The 15,085-nt window shown below is 41.1% G+C and overlaps 1 protein-coding gene across 1 annotated transcript in view; it reads right to left on the bottom strand.

Annotated features, from left to right (window-relative positions):
- Positions 1–1,513: 1,513 nt before the first annotated feature.
- The window catches only part of adamts16 (ADAM metallopeptidase with thrombospondin type 1 motif, 16), a 48,074-nt gene continuing 34,502 nt past the window's right edge, over positions 1,514–15,085 (bottom strand). Inside the window, exons 18-24 of the mRNA XM_080472198.1 lie at positions 14,545–14,671; positions 5,054–5,258; positions 3,955–4,149; positions 3,771–3,827; positions 3,160–3,378; positions 2,889–3,036; positions 1,514–2,771 (exon numbers count right to left, since the gene is read on the bottom strand). Of these exons, the coding sequence (XP_080328324.1) occupies positions 2,656–2,771; positions 2,889–3,036; positions 3,160–3,378; positions 3,771–3,827; positions 3,955–4,149; positions 5,054–5,258; positions 14,545–14,671 (1,067 nt within the window). The 3' untranslated portion in view covers positions 1,514–2,655. The remainder of the gene's footprint in view (positions 2,772–2,888; positions 3,037–3,159; positions 3,379–3,770; positions 3,828–3,954; positions 4,150–5,053; positions 5,259–14,544; positions 14,672–15,085) is intronic.

Genomic DNA, 15,085 nt, shown 5'->3' with positions numbered 1-15,085 from the left:
ATTTGGTTTTATGGCTCATCAAGAGTTGTCTTTTTGGAGAGTGGCGGGGAACGATATAGATAAATAGAACCAGCAGATGGCGGTAATGCAACTTTATGGCTGCAAACTGCCCTTATACCCAAAAGAATAATAATAGTAATGATAATAAGATGATTTGTCTTTTCATTTCCAACCTCTTGTGTGGTTATTGCTGAAGTGTTTTTGAATCCTGATGAAGGAACGAATATGTTTCTGTTTGAAAACACCGGGATAGTATTTTAGTGTGTACTTGTGAAGAAAGAAATTTTTGCAAATTTATTTTACTTCTAGACTGGCTTTTATCGGTCATTGACGAATGTTACAGAGAAGTAAAGAGCTAGCTAACACAAGTAGCTTATTCTCCAAAATACTCATTCATCTTCCTGTTTGTTTTTTTTTTTAAAGAAAACACAATTCACGATCAATGAATCACTGTTTTCAAAACAGTGCTAAAACCGTCATTTGTACGTGGATCTTTTTTTAAAGCTGGATGCAGTGTCATGTCCACAGTGGGATCTGCTATGATGCTGAGATGAGACAGTGGCACTGTCTTTAAGACAGCTGAGCTGGAGGTGTCAGAGATGAGGACGCTGAGATATACTGGGAGTGACCAGGATGGACGGGAACGCACGGGACAGCTAAGGTCGAGCAGTTCAGCAATAAAACTAGTGATGCCAGGCAGACATGGTCTGTGCTTGTGCTGAGGACAGACTGTAGCTATATTGGTTGAAAATGTGAGAGATGAAGCTGCCAGAAAGGAGGAGAAGACAAATACTGCAGAGAGAATTCACAGATGTAGTGAAGGAGGACCTGGAGATGGTTGGACGTTAGACGAGAGGAGACAGAGGGAGAGGCTGAGATAGGGACGGATGAACCGCAGTGGCAGGAACCATTTTCTCATTCTGTTTCTCAAGTCTCATTCAATTGTTCTTTGAGAATGTAGTCCAAAGCAAGCAATAGAATGTCCTGAGAATTTGATTTTAATTCACAGGGTAATGAGGAAATCTTGTTAAAGAAATGTAGCTGGTTTTAGTCCATGTTAAATAGCGATACCATATTACTTGTTTTAACAAGTAGTGTCAACAGGCTGGATGGATGGATGGATGGATGAATGGGTGGATGGATGGACGGACGGATGGATGGATGGATGGACATTAAAGCTATTCAATTGATTGAGTTTGAAAGCTGTGTTTCATGTACTCATGCAAATGAAAAAGAGTAACACGGTTCCTTCTGTCATGGTGGTAAAAGTGTAAAACAATCTCCATAGTGAGGGTAATAATATTGCCCCTTCATCAGGTCAGACCACAGCATCATACCCAGATGAAAACTTTAGCCAATAAACAATGGCAAAGGAAACCTGAGACATTTTCCACTTTGCAAAAACCTAGTTTGAGTTTGACTACCATCCACTTCAAAGAATAAAATAAATCAGTTACGAAAAAAAGAATGAATTCACAACTCAGGCTACAGCTCAGTTGCCGTCGTGAAACTAATTTTCAGTAATATTTAATTTGCTTTCAAAACAAAAACAAAAATATCATATTGTTATCGCACCAACCATCGCTGCTTTTAGACCACAATTTTATCTGTAATGCATTTTTATTCCATATCAATGAAACGCTTGACTATCTTGTATAATGATGGAGAGCAAAATGTGGACGAGAGACTTTTCAACAGCATGTTCATCCAGTTTGTCACAGATACAGATGTCTATTCAACAGCTGTTTTCCCCTCCATCAAAGAAAGATACATATTTTACATAGCATGGTGCAGATTGTCAGCATGTAAAAAAAAAAAAAAAAAAAATTACAGTAAAGGGCTTAGAGTGGAGTAATAAAAGAACACATTTATACTGCTTTTCAGGACAGCGATGCTGCATAGTAAAGTCAATAAATAAAACAATTATGTACATGGATCACACAATCCATTTGTTGTTTCTCTAAACTTGAGGAATACTGTATAGCACCACTGAGTATGAAAGCCAGTTCACACAGCTCTTCCTATTGCGAACACTTGTACGTATGTATACCAGAGTTCTTTTGCGTTCTTTTAAATCCTTCCTTTAACTTTTTTGTGCATGACAACACATAACACTCTGCTCAGTAAATATTTTTGATCGAATTTTCAAAATGCATTTTCATTTTCAAAGCCCCAGATGTCCAATTCATCCAAAACTGCAGTGCAGGGCAGGGCGACTCAAATGTTGTTCCGTGTCCATACCCGAAAGAGTGATTCTCCGTTGGTCGGCCATCGCTGGCTTCTGGTTGACTGGTGGACGTCAGACAACCTGGGCATGTCTCCGTACATACAAACAGGACGGTCTCTGTTTCTGTCAGCCATGTCCTCTTCCATTGAATTGATAGTTCCACTTTCCTTTCTCTTCTGTTTGTTCGATCCTGAAAACGTTCCCACATAGAGTTTTGAGATACAAGTTCTTGTATCCAGATGTCCGGCATCGTAGGGAGAAGAAATGGCACTGCAACTCTTTTGCACTTTCGAAATGTACTTTGTTTTTCAGTGCTCGCCACACGCTTAAAAACAACTGCATGTCCTTTCAAGCATGGGATAATATAGTCTTTTGACCATATGACTACCTATGTGTCCGTATCACGGACGTGAGTCTCGTTTGTTTGGTTAAAGGTTTGAATTTGAACAGGACTGGCAGCACTGCTTGCCATAGAATTTGTGGTTGCAGACTCCATGCTGGGGCACCAAGTAACACCAGCTGAAATAATCCCTACATGCAATATCTGTGGGAGAAAACAAAGGAGTATTATTATTTCTATTGTTATTAATATGTTTATTCTTTTAAGGAAGTGCTTTTCAGAAATAAATGATCAGGTGGAACTGTATAAGAGCATCTGTACCTTTCTTTTCGGGCTGTGGACAGAAATTGGTGTTGCAGGCCTGGGACATTGGGGGTTTTAGGTGGAGGGCACAGCCAGGAGAGGGCTTCCCCTGGGCCAGGCATTGGACCGTCCTGGCCTGGACTCCCCCTCCACAAGTGACCGTACACTGCGAAGCAAAAACAAAATGTGGCCTTGGATGAAAAACATCAACTCTTCATGACCTCGGTGCCCTTGCTTTTATTAATCTTTTTACCGTTCTTAATTATTTCTAAACAGAGCAGATACACACCTGAGACCAAGGAGAGGAGTACCACTCTGGTGCTTGTATTACAGGGTGAGGGTGGGGCAGAGGTGGGTAGGTGTGAGTATGCAGCCTCCACCGGTGGACAGGTGGGGTTGTGCGGACAGGACACTCAGTTAGGATGCAGGGCCGATGGAGCTCCACTGAAGGTTTGGGAACATGGTGACACTTCTTGGCAGCAAGTTCTCTGTATTTCCCCGCAGTGTCCTTTTATTAGAGTAGAAGCATAAAACAAAAATGTAAAACTGAGTAAAACTCATCCTTTCTTCTGACAGATGTATTTATACCCATATACCGTCATGACTCATTCTTTTGTAAATTAATAGGTTACAAGATGGTAGCTGTCTTGCATTAGTACCATTTACTTTGTTGTCAATCCCATCCAAACATTTGAAGGATGTTTTGCATCCTTGAAATTCAAAATGAGCTAATCATTTTTTTAATAGGTAAGAGTCTACTATGAATACAATATGGTTTTATAAAAAATGTTGAACCATTGGAGTTTGTTTTTATTCACATTCAACACATCATCCCAGACCGAACAATTACGTTGATAAATACAGAACAGGATTTGCATACAAAGCGAGTGCAACACACACCTTCTCTGCACACTTGATGAAGCGTGTCTGATGGCCACGTCCACATGTTACTGAACACTGAACACAGAAAAGGGAGGAGAACAGCCAAAATACGATAAATGCTTTCATGTTCTACATATATATCCGGCTTTAATCACTGTAAATTCATTCTTAATGCCAGCCTTTGACAAAGCTGTTAAGTTACCTCCTGCCATGTGGAGACAAACCACTGGACCTTGCGTTGTTTCTGGCAGCGTTTGATGAAGCAGGATTCTTGGCTGGCAGGTTTCTGCAGGCCTGCACACGCGCCGTCTGGAAGCGTGTGCGGCTGGGCACCCGGGCTGCTGCTTGCACAGGCCACAGTCCTCTTCTTCAAACCGTTGCCACATTTGCGAGAGCACTGCCAAAAACATACGTCCATGATATTTGTTGATATAAATTAAAACCTTGAAATACAACTATGTTAATTATCTAGTAAGTCTAAAAAAAGGCCCATTATTCTATTTTCCAGCATTGTGGTGGGGGGGGGGGGGGGGGGGGGGTTCATTGTACTGTTGATCAGATTCTTCAAGTTCAGTCCAGGTTAAATGTTCTGAATGACATCTTCTTGTGGAAAACTAGCCTCACACTTTCCTCCTAATAATGGAAAGGATTTAAAAAGATTTGGTCAAGACTTGACATAATGGTATTATATTTTGTGCACGCAGGAAGAAATGTCAGAGGCCAACAGTTCTAAGAAACTTACAATGCACACAAGGCATTTAGGAATGGCTACCATAAAGGATGTCCATATTTCCAAACAGGGACTTACTGTGCTTTACTCCCTTAATACTTCCTTTGGGGCTATCCAAGAGTTCCCACAGTAGTCATTTTGATTCTAGTCGTGGTCTTAAATCAAAATCTTGAAAGTGTTTCACTCCATTCATTAAACATGGGACTGTGACAAACTACACTGTGCCACATAGTACCAGGAAGGAAGTCAACTGGACACCATTTGTAGCATGAAGTTTGGGGTATTTGGGGTGAAAATGGCAGTTAAAATGTTTTAACTGGGAGACAAGTCACCACACACAATGTATAGCAATCGGAGCGAGAACAAAACACAGAAAGTCTCAATGGGCACATTTCTTGTCGGAAGCCAATGGAATCACTGAAATAAAATGTGGTGAAGCCATCAAAGTCAGGGTTCACGTAGCAACACAATGTGCGGAGTTATTAAAGCTGAATGGCAAGTGTGCAACTTTCAAGTGTTTATTCCAGCTGTGGATCGAAGGAGCCAGAAGTCCTTTCTCGGACGTGCTCACCTGTGACCACGGCCCGGCGCTCCAAGCTGGCGGGCAGCCTTGTGCGTTGCAGGCCTGCCGTCTGACCGGGCCGGACTGGGAGCACAGAGATTCGGCCAGGACGCCGATGCTGCTCTGGCTGGTTCTCTGAACACACTGGACCTGCCGCGTCTGCTCCCCTCCCCCACAGCTCCGGCTGCACGCCCCCCACTCGCCGACAGACCAGCTGGGACAACAAAACACAAGCCTGCTGAGTCAACACACGCAGCTCCTCAATCACTTATCCCGACAAGCCTGCAGGAAATCACAAATGATAACATGATAACTGTGCAGTGATAGCGGTTTGCAAAAGACCCCCTGTGTTCTCCTCTCCAGCGGCAAATGAAGACATTTCCAAATCAAAGCGACCGCAAATGTAGAGTTTCTGATGTGAAATGGTATCAATAACTCAAAATACAGCCACGATGTGCCAGCTTTTCCAGTAATAGTTTAGAACCTTTCTGTGTGGAGTTTACATGTTTTCCCTGAGTCCTTGGTTTTTCTCAAGGTATGCCAGATTCCACCGACAATCCAAGGACTTGCTTGTTGGGTCAGTTGGTGGATGTACATTGCTCAAAGTGTTCCCCTGAACCTTGTGAGCTGTGCTGGGCTCCAAACGCCCCGTGACAGCAACCTGGATAAAGCAGGTATAGATGAGGGATGGATAAATGCACGAATACACGGTTGGATTGATGGGCGGTTGGCTCGGCTTCAAAAGGTTCATGGATGACTAGTTTCAAGCCATCACCCAAAAAAAACCCTACACTTTTTTTTTAAATTGTACCTCATTCTGCGAAAAAAGAAATACTTGATACTTGCTCAAAGATTAAACTTGTAGAATTCATCCTCACTTTCTAAACCAGGAACTGGAAACATAAAGCCAATCTCGAGATCAAGCAGCCATTTAGCCACGACAGTTTAGAGTTTCTTTAAGAGCTTTAGTTTCTTCAAAGCATGACTCTGTAGGATGTCTTAGGTTGCCTAATCCCAAAAGCTCTCTCTTCCTTAAATCCTTGTTGCATCTTTTGCAAGTGACCCAAATCTGAAGGCAGCAGCTCAATCCCTCATCACACCCTCCGTCATGCTCCCCTTAACTTCACCCCGGTGTACCCACCCAGCCTCCGAAGATCTGCCCCAAACAACCCAAAAACATCGCTGTCAGCACGTTGACTTGTATACGTTAGCAGTGTAAACTTTATTTGCAGCAATTTGGTGCATCACTTGTTCGGAATGTTGTATGTTTTATGCAGCTCCATACATGCACTATAAAATCTGAATAAATATAAAGAGAGATAATCCATCTGGTCCTCTGTGTGTCACGGCTTGTCAGGGAGGAAGATACACACTGCAGGATCATCAAAGCATGGTTTGCGAGAGGATAAAGGGAAGGCAGAGATGAAAGTTTGTGTCCAGTTGTTAATTCAAAACAGCGATCCATGCGGTCAATACATACACGTGTGCGTATTCAACACACTGACTTGAGCCCCCTTCAAAACAGATGTTGAATTTGTGTCATTAGATGCTTAAATTAATGCAAACAGTTAGAAAAAAATAATCATTGCCAGCATGTTTCTTTCTTGAGCTCTGATATATTTGGGGAGATTATGTACCCATGCGAAATTCAATATGTGTTGTATTTTTAAACTGTCCCAAAAAATGTTTTCGTTCTTATTCTGCACTGGATTTATGTTATGCAAAGTTCAAACTAGTTTGCTGATACCATGGCTTGATATATAAGAACATTTATCACAATGTTACTGTATGACATCACATTAACATAGTTAGTGACAAACTATTTTGACAACCTTACACCACTTTGTCACGTCTCGAATATCACTTTCTGCGGATGTGGTGGAGTACAAAAGTGACGGCTTTAAAAATACAAAACAGTATTTACGCATACAACCGTTGTATCAGAATGATTCCTTAACAGGACTGGCAGTATTGGCTGCTGGCACTGTTCGATCTTATATCAAGTTTTAGACGGCCTTGTGATCCCCGACTTGGTCACTGTCGGCGTCGCTGAATAATCAGTAAACATCACACTGGACAGGCGCAGAAAGACTTGTGTCCCGTGGACGGCGTCACAGACAGCCTGTGTGGCGTAAACGATGCTGTCTTTGAGCACGCCAGTGGTATTAGATAACCTCGAGCCAAGTCTTTACGGCTTCGCCGCTATCCATGTGTGCATGTGGGTGCGGGTGTGTGGTTTGTTGTATCAGTGCATGCCCACACAGACAAAATGATATCATGGTCTAAATGCGGGCATGCATTGGAACCTTTTTCCGTGATGTAATGCGTGTCCAGTCCAACTCACTGGGTGCACACACAGCAAAATGAAATAACTACATGGCCTCAGAATAGTATGATATGAAGAGACAGCCTGATGACCACAGCCAGTCAGTCTCGTCTCACTTGCATGTTTTGGTCGGTGCAGCTTATGTCTCAGCTGACAGTCTATATGGGAGGAGGCCCATAAACTTTGAAAAAGACATGCATAACATGTTCATACTCCATAGTTATGTGTTACTGTATGGGTTGATGAAAATGCATGGCACCATAACAACGTTTCAGATGCCTTATACCATATTACAATATGTCAAAGTATTATAATACACAAATTAAATCAGACACCATTGTGATTATTTTATGGACATTTAATAGGAAATCTGAGCTGCGATGCAACCTGGAATCATTATATTATAAATAATATGTCTCCAATTACTTCTAATCAGTTGTATTGAACCAAATACTAATGTTGCAAACAGCAACCAACTTGTTGTTGTAATGCACGTGCATGCAATCAACTCTGTCTTTAGATAATGAAGGAGATAGAGGCCCAAGAGATGAGTGTAAACTGTAGTGAGATTAGTTTACGACCTCTATTATCAGAGCTTCCTCAACTCAGTGTAAACATACAAACCCATTAGTGTGTGATAGGTGCACTGGTGTAGTGTGTGTGGGCAAGAGAATAAAGAAGGTAAGAGAGAGAGGGAGAGAGAAAAGAAAACATAGTGGAAAGTAATATCACACAGGAAGAATACCATGAGTCAGCTGAGCAGTAGCCCTGTACATGAGAGTGTGTGAGAAAGTTGATCTACGCATATTTATAAACGACTTTTAAAAGATACAGACAGTGAGACAGACAGGGAGTGTGGAGAGTGCTCGGCATACAACTGTAGTACCACAAATCCCTGCCGAGAGATGGAGAAGTGAGAGTGAATGACATCTACCCAAGGCTGCACCTGTGTGTGGCGTGAGTGTGTGTGGGAGACAAATGGAGAGAGAGAGAGAGAGAGAGAGAGAGAGAGAGAGAGAGAGAGTCTTGAGGACATTACACTGATATTTACTGCTGAGTCTGAAGCCACCCAGGTGATGAATCCTGGCACTGAGGTCTGACTGCTGACCTGAAAGGCTACACACACACACACACACACACACACACACACACACACACACACACACACACACACACACACACACACACACACACACACACACACACACACACACACACACACACACACACACACACAACTGATACTGGACATATGCCCTCCTTTGTCCATTTACCAATAGGAGGGAGGATAATCATGTTTTCCACTATAAGCTTGGTCTTGAAACACAATACAACACATGAATATTTAGTACAATAGTATTTATCTTTAGATACATGTCACTGTTATCTTATTTCTACAGGGGTAGATTTCAATTAAGAGTAGTTAAAGCGAAGAGTATTTTTTTAATACTTTCACTTTTCAATGTTACCATATTTTATTAAGCCAGACCTCTCCTTCAAGGTACCTTTCGCTATACCCCCTAGAGATTTCACATTCCCCTTCAGCAAGTAAACTGAGTGCATATTTATCAACCTGTAACAATGTTAGGGAGCCCCATAACAAACAGAGTCGCATATAATTTTATGCAGTATCGATAACATACACACATGCTTTTCATTGTTCCTGATTTGTACACACAAATTTTGCTTCATTGAATCGCAGCATTAAAACGTTATCGTTCCACCTATTGAAAAGGTATTTCAAAAAGGTCTAACCAATACCCCCAAATTTAAACAATTTGTAAAATAAAGCATGGCAATGTAAAGACCACCATTATTTGTTGTAAATTTATTCTGTAAGCCATGCTTTTCAAATTGACTGGGCGTTGCATGGTCAGGCTCCTAAATACATTACTGACATGCTGTGTCCCTACACCTCAGTCTCCTGAAGGGCCCAAAGACTCGCTTTAAAACCCGAGGGGACTTGTCCTTTCAGGCTGCAGCCTCCAGACTATGGAACGACTTGCCCCTGTCCCTCCGCATTCTCGATTCCACGATTTCTTTTAAAAAGCACTTGAAGACGATTTCATTTAAGAAAGCTTTTGGCTTAGTACTTTTCTCACTTTTACTGTATTTCATGAAATTCATATGTTCTGTTTTATTGCACCCATTTTATGTACAGCACTTTGTGATTTTCATTTGTGAAAAGTGCTTTATAAATACATTTTACTTACTTAATTTGTCAACTGTTTTGTCATACTTCTTTTCCCTCTATCACATCGATTAGGTTCCATCGAATCACCTCTGTCCTTTCAAAAAGACCACATGTTGTGGTTTGCAGCTCTGGAAACTGCAAGAAAACTGGATGTTGAGAGTGGAGTCACATTCAGTGTAGAAAGACTTTTGAGACGCTTCCTCTTAAGGCTGAGTAATGTCAGCAGTCCCATATGTTTTATAGCTCTTCACTGAAATGGAAGCGACAACCACTACAATGTATTTCAATACTGCCTTGTACATTTCCTCTTTGGGAAAACATAAACTTGTTTTGGTGCAATGGTAGTGGCTCTTTCATTGTGCTGTCATTTTCTGCTGCATTTCTTTTTAGCCGTTGTTTGTCGCTTTAGCTCATAGTGGTAGTCACACTGTGTGGTGTAGTGAAACGGTGGATGTTATAACATTATCTCTGTGATCGCTTGACTGTGACAACATTCGTTCATATATACCTCACAGTACAATATAAGACCTTATGTTTCTCAGCCATGGTGAGAGAGATCATCATCAAGTTAGTAAATTCAACATAATAAGACATTAAAATATTTACATGGTATTAGAAAGGAATTCTTGTTAACAGTAAATACATGAACGAAATCATAACAATAATAATGTGAACTGCATGTGGAGTAAAGTGGCAACCACTTTAATGTAAACCCTTGCGTTTCAATGTTGGGTGGGAATTTGCCCAGTTGGCAGTGACACACTGGTTTTACTTAAATATAACAGTGAACACAAAGTGGAAATGACTTGATAATGGAGAGCGTATTGCTATATATTATGACAAAATGATCCACAAATGTTTTTTTATTGCTTTAAATGTCTGAATTAACAAAGCTGTGATCCCGTTGTAAGGACTTTTGATAGGTACACGTTTCCTGTCGACATGATTACTACTCAATGTCAGTGGATATGAGACAGCTCTGTAGCCATCACGGAGAATTTTCCTAGGATACCTGCTCTAAAATGGAGACATACACAAACTGAGCAAAAAGGAAATACCCAGGCAGTGAAACAGCTCTGGAGAAAGAAAAATCCCCTTTCCAACAGCTGAGATAAATGCTCATGTAATCGGGATTCCATGATTTCAGAGAGGATTACATAATACAGTTGCCCACAGAATACTCGATCATTGAGAAAGTATTTATTTTTGAAACATCTGCTTTTTTCCTCAGCAGGTGTTTGGACACCACCAATGCAATGCAGATCAGGAGAGAGATTACTTGATACTTTGGTACAAAAAAGTTTCCATACTGAGAATACAAGCAATAGTGGAAGAAGATATTATATGACCAACTTTGTTTGTGCAAATGATTTACAATTTTGACTGCACTGATTCTGGAGTGTGGAGTTGTGGAGGGTGTGCGAGGGGTGAGAAAGTGTAAGTGGCTTAAGTGGAATTAGACACCACCTCTGTTACTCGGCTGGCCAGCCTTACCCTGTCCTCTCTCTGCTTGTGCCAGATAGCAGCTGATAGTCAGTCACACTGCATTTGGCAACAACAACAGAATCATACATAAATACCGCCTGTGTGATGCAATGTCTGCAAATAATCACACGTTTAAAAAAAACACCTTTTAGCACATAGATCAGTAGCTGCACCTCTATTTAAAAGTCTTGCTCTTTTATTCCACCCCATTTCATTCACTCTAATGCTGCCTGTCGGGTTATATTACTTTCCAAGCAATTACCAAACATCATCATTGAAAGCAGAAAAGGACGGATTACACTGGAGACACTGTTTTCCAGTAACAAGGCATCATTGTGCCGGTTTCTGGCGTGAACGTCTAATATCTAGTAGTAACACAGATTCTTAAAGCGTTTTAAATGACTTGGTTTTGCCACATCAAAACAAAAGAGTTTTGCCAGGGACAAAGTCACATTTGGAGACACTACAGCTGATTTTTTATTTTTTTTTTTTTTTTGTCTCTGGACATTCACAAGCAGCACTGACTGAGATGAGGTCAGTGTCTCAGCTAAACCCCCTCACTGCTCATAAATCGAGGCACAACTTGTCAGCGGTGTCCCCTTCATTTGCAAGCATTTGGCTGATATTTCAGACCATTGCTAAGAGTGTCCGAGAGAATACTCAGAATAGACGCAACAGAGGAACTGACGCCTCAACAGCAGCTGTCAAAAGCCTCCAGATTGATTCACTTCTTATTCCTTGAAAGACGGGCATCTACTTAAATTCTGACTGTCCAGCTTTGTCTTTTGAGCAGGTAGGTCTGGTAAATGCTCCCAGTTACAAATTTCCTTTAATTGAAGCACAAAACAGCCTTTTAAATAAGATTTTTCCATTTTAAATGCAATAATGCTGCATGATAGTCAACCATTTGGCTTACATTTGGTTTCCGAAATTTGAATCCAAAGTGTCAAAAATAAGGTAAACGTTATGAATATTAATATATGCCACCTGCTTGCACCTCCAATAAACACAGATGTTGGACAATAAAAAGCACAAATATAACTTGTTTGAATCACCTTGTTTTTTGCCCTCCATTTTCGGCTGAAACCAAAATTTCTCTTACAACTCTGATTTAATTGGAGAAAGCAGAGGAATAACCATCCATCTTCTTTACCACATGTTGCTCTGTTAACCTTCTCCTACAGGAGTAGAGTAGACCCAGGAGATCAAGTCAGCATGATATCGTAGAAATGATTACTTCAACTAATAAACTCATGGGAAGTAAGATCTCAGAAACAGCTGTTGTAGTAAATGCACAGATTGAACTCATGTTTAGGAACTCTGTGGCCAATAACCACTTGTAAACATTGTACATACGGTATGTGCAATTTTGGAACATATAATTCACGTGTTTTATAAAGTATAAAAGATATATGATTACATATAGTATATATTTAGTGGGGTTTTTTTGTCATCATTAACAAAACATTATGTTCCACACTTTCCCTTTTCACTAGTTTTCTGGCCAAGGCTTTACCCTACATGACACTGTCCAGAGCAGCGCAGACAAGGGAGGGACGTTTCCCCTGTGTAAGTGCTCATACATGTCCTGCCTGTCAACAGGCAAAACCACTCCCAATGATGTCCACAAGCCCATACCATGCAGCCTGATCTTTGATCTTCAGTCTTGGCCTTGACTGTCAGGAATATAGACAGTGAACACACCAGCTAAACTTAGCCAAGATCCCACAAACCGCACCCTGAAACCACACAATCATCAGTGCTCCCTCTTTTGCTCTGGATGGAATTACCGTGTATCATACACAAATGTTTGAGCCACTCAAGGTGACACCTTTGACATTAAACAACATAGCAAACTCGCAGTAAACCCACACACATTATGTTTAGTACCCCTCAAATGTGAATTTGTCATGTCTTATATCAAGGTTAACCATTTTGTTTTCCGGAGTTCGGCCCGTACACTGCAATGGAAACAAATATGCATATATGACTATTTAATAAATCAAGCGAAAAGCTTTTTGCTTTGTGCGCTAGGCAGCCAAAGAGGGTGCAGATGACTCACGGCATGGCTGAAAAGCTAGCTATTGTGTTATGAACTCCAGTCCCAAAGTGATGCTGCACGTGAAAAAAGTTCACAAGGCCTTGGCCTGCTGTGCTAAACAAACACAGAAGCTAACCATTCCTGACAGCTGGTGAGGTATCCCGCTGAGCTAAGTGAAGACACAAACAGATTGTCCACTGGAACTTCCCTTTCTTCCTTCTGTCTCACACATGTTTTAACTAATATGCCAGTTATTTTTCATTACAGGAGAGGAAAATGTTGTCATCACAGAACAGGTGCTTTAATGGGTTGGAAAAGAGGGGAGAATATACAGCCAGGGCCGCCTGACGCCCTTTATTCACTTTCTTATGAGGAGATAGTATGGGAAGTTGGGAAGAGTTGACTCAGACCATAAAGGGCTCTTTTGACACCGCATGTCATGAAATTACAAAACAGATGTGTAGGTGCTGCAGACCAGTAACACATGGCAGACATGAAGAGAGAGTGGGGAAGAAGGTGAAAAGGACAAAGCTCGGGGAGATTAAATCTGAAATGTTAAAGAGGGATGGCAGAAAGTGAAACAAAAGGGTCTGACAAAAGGACTACCAGAAGAGAAGAGAAGATAATACTAAAAATACACACAGTGTTTGCGGAGCTTGAAAACCTAGACATCAGCCTATTTGGCATTTGGTTGTGAAGCTGATCATCTGCCTCACTAAGATCCAAACACTAACATGCATGCACTGAATGTTAGGTTCTTGCAGCCAGCAACATTTTTGGCTGTCACATAGTCGACAGCGCATTATATCACCCTTCCAATTGAATAATTGACATACCCTGAAGCCGAGAAATCAAGAAGGGGCCAAACGTTTCCATCCAAAGCATGCATCAGGAAAATATGAAGAAATGTCTGCACCAATCAAATAATGTTTTAATGACATCCAGACTCAGAGCCAGTTATTCTCCGAGTGGAGATGCACTTATGAGGTTATTCACAAACTTTAAGAAACCCCACAAATTATCAGTGACTATAATGAAGCATGGGCCGAATAAGCTTAATTGTGAAACAAATTTCAAGACAAGTGCACAGTCATATTGGCAGTTCTGTCTCTACCTCCACAGTGATGGTAATCTCACTATGTTGACAATGTGTCCTTCTACTTTGCACACAGGCTGAGGTTGATAACCGACCATCCTGACAATGGACGAGGAGATATTTTAAAAGCATTTTCTTACATACCAAAAGACAATTCAAACTGATTATGATCTGATTTATGAAAATATGATTCACCAATATATTTATGATAAAAGAGAAGAGAACTATGAATATTCTGGTGCCTGAGGGCAGCTTTAGATATACCACCAGGGTCTCTAGTATTCCTCTTTTGGACACCATGGTTGCGATGTAATCACTTGACAAGCTCATTGGCATGTAACGGTGGTGAGGGACTGACCTGGCAGGACATGGTTGGGTGTTGCAGGGCATCAGTCCAGTCGCTGGTCTTGATCTGGGATTGCAGTATGATATATTCACCTGCACTCTCAAGTCTTTGTAGCATGCTGACTTGGTGTTCATCTGTCCTGTATGGATAAGTTAGATGAGTATATTGTCTATAAAACAGCAGTACAATTAACACAGGCCTTTTGTACATTTTACGAATAGCAACTTGACAAACAGCAGTTGACAGTCTCCTTCAGACTGGAATAGTTATAAACACAAGGCGTATAAAATTATGGAATCAAACGTACTGAAGTCAACAGAAATGTAACTTTGCAACACTTGTTTTGACAAAAACTTAAGGTATAGCTGCACCAGCTCATTTCTTTAAGAACACAATGAGATAAGGGAGTTCCAGTGATATACACAGGAGCTAAATATAAAATTCGATAAGGGTTCTGCTTCTCCACATTAGCGAATACATTGTAATGCCTAAGACTCTCCTGGGGATGAAAGCACAAACTCTGAGAAATCAGAGCTTTGCCAATGTTACTGGG

The sequence above is a fragment of the Lipophrys pholis genome (genome assembly GCF_963383615.2).
Source record: "Lipophrys pholis genome assembly, chromosome: 9".
In the NCBI taxonomy this organism is placed as follows: domain Eukaryota; kingdom Metazoa; phylum Chordata; class Actinopteri; order Blenniiformes; family Blenniidae; genus Lipophrys; species Lipophrys pholis.
This window is presented reverse-complemented; position numbering and strand designations above follow the sequence as displayed.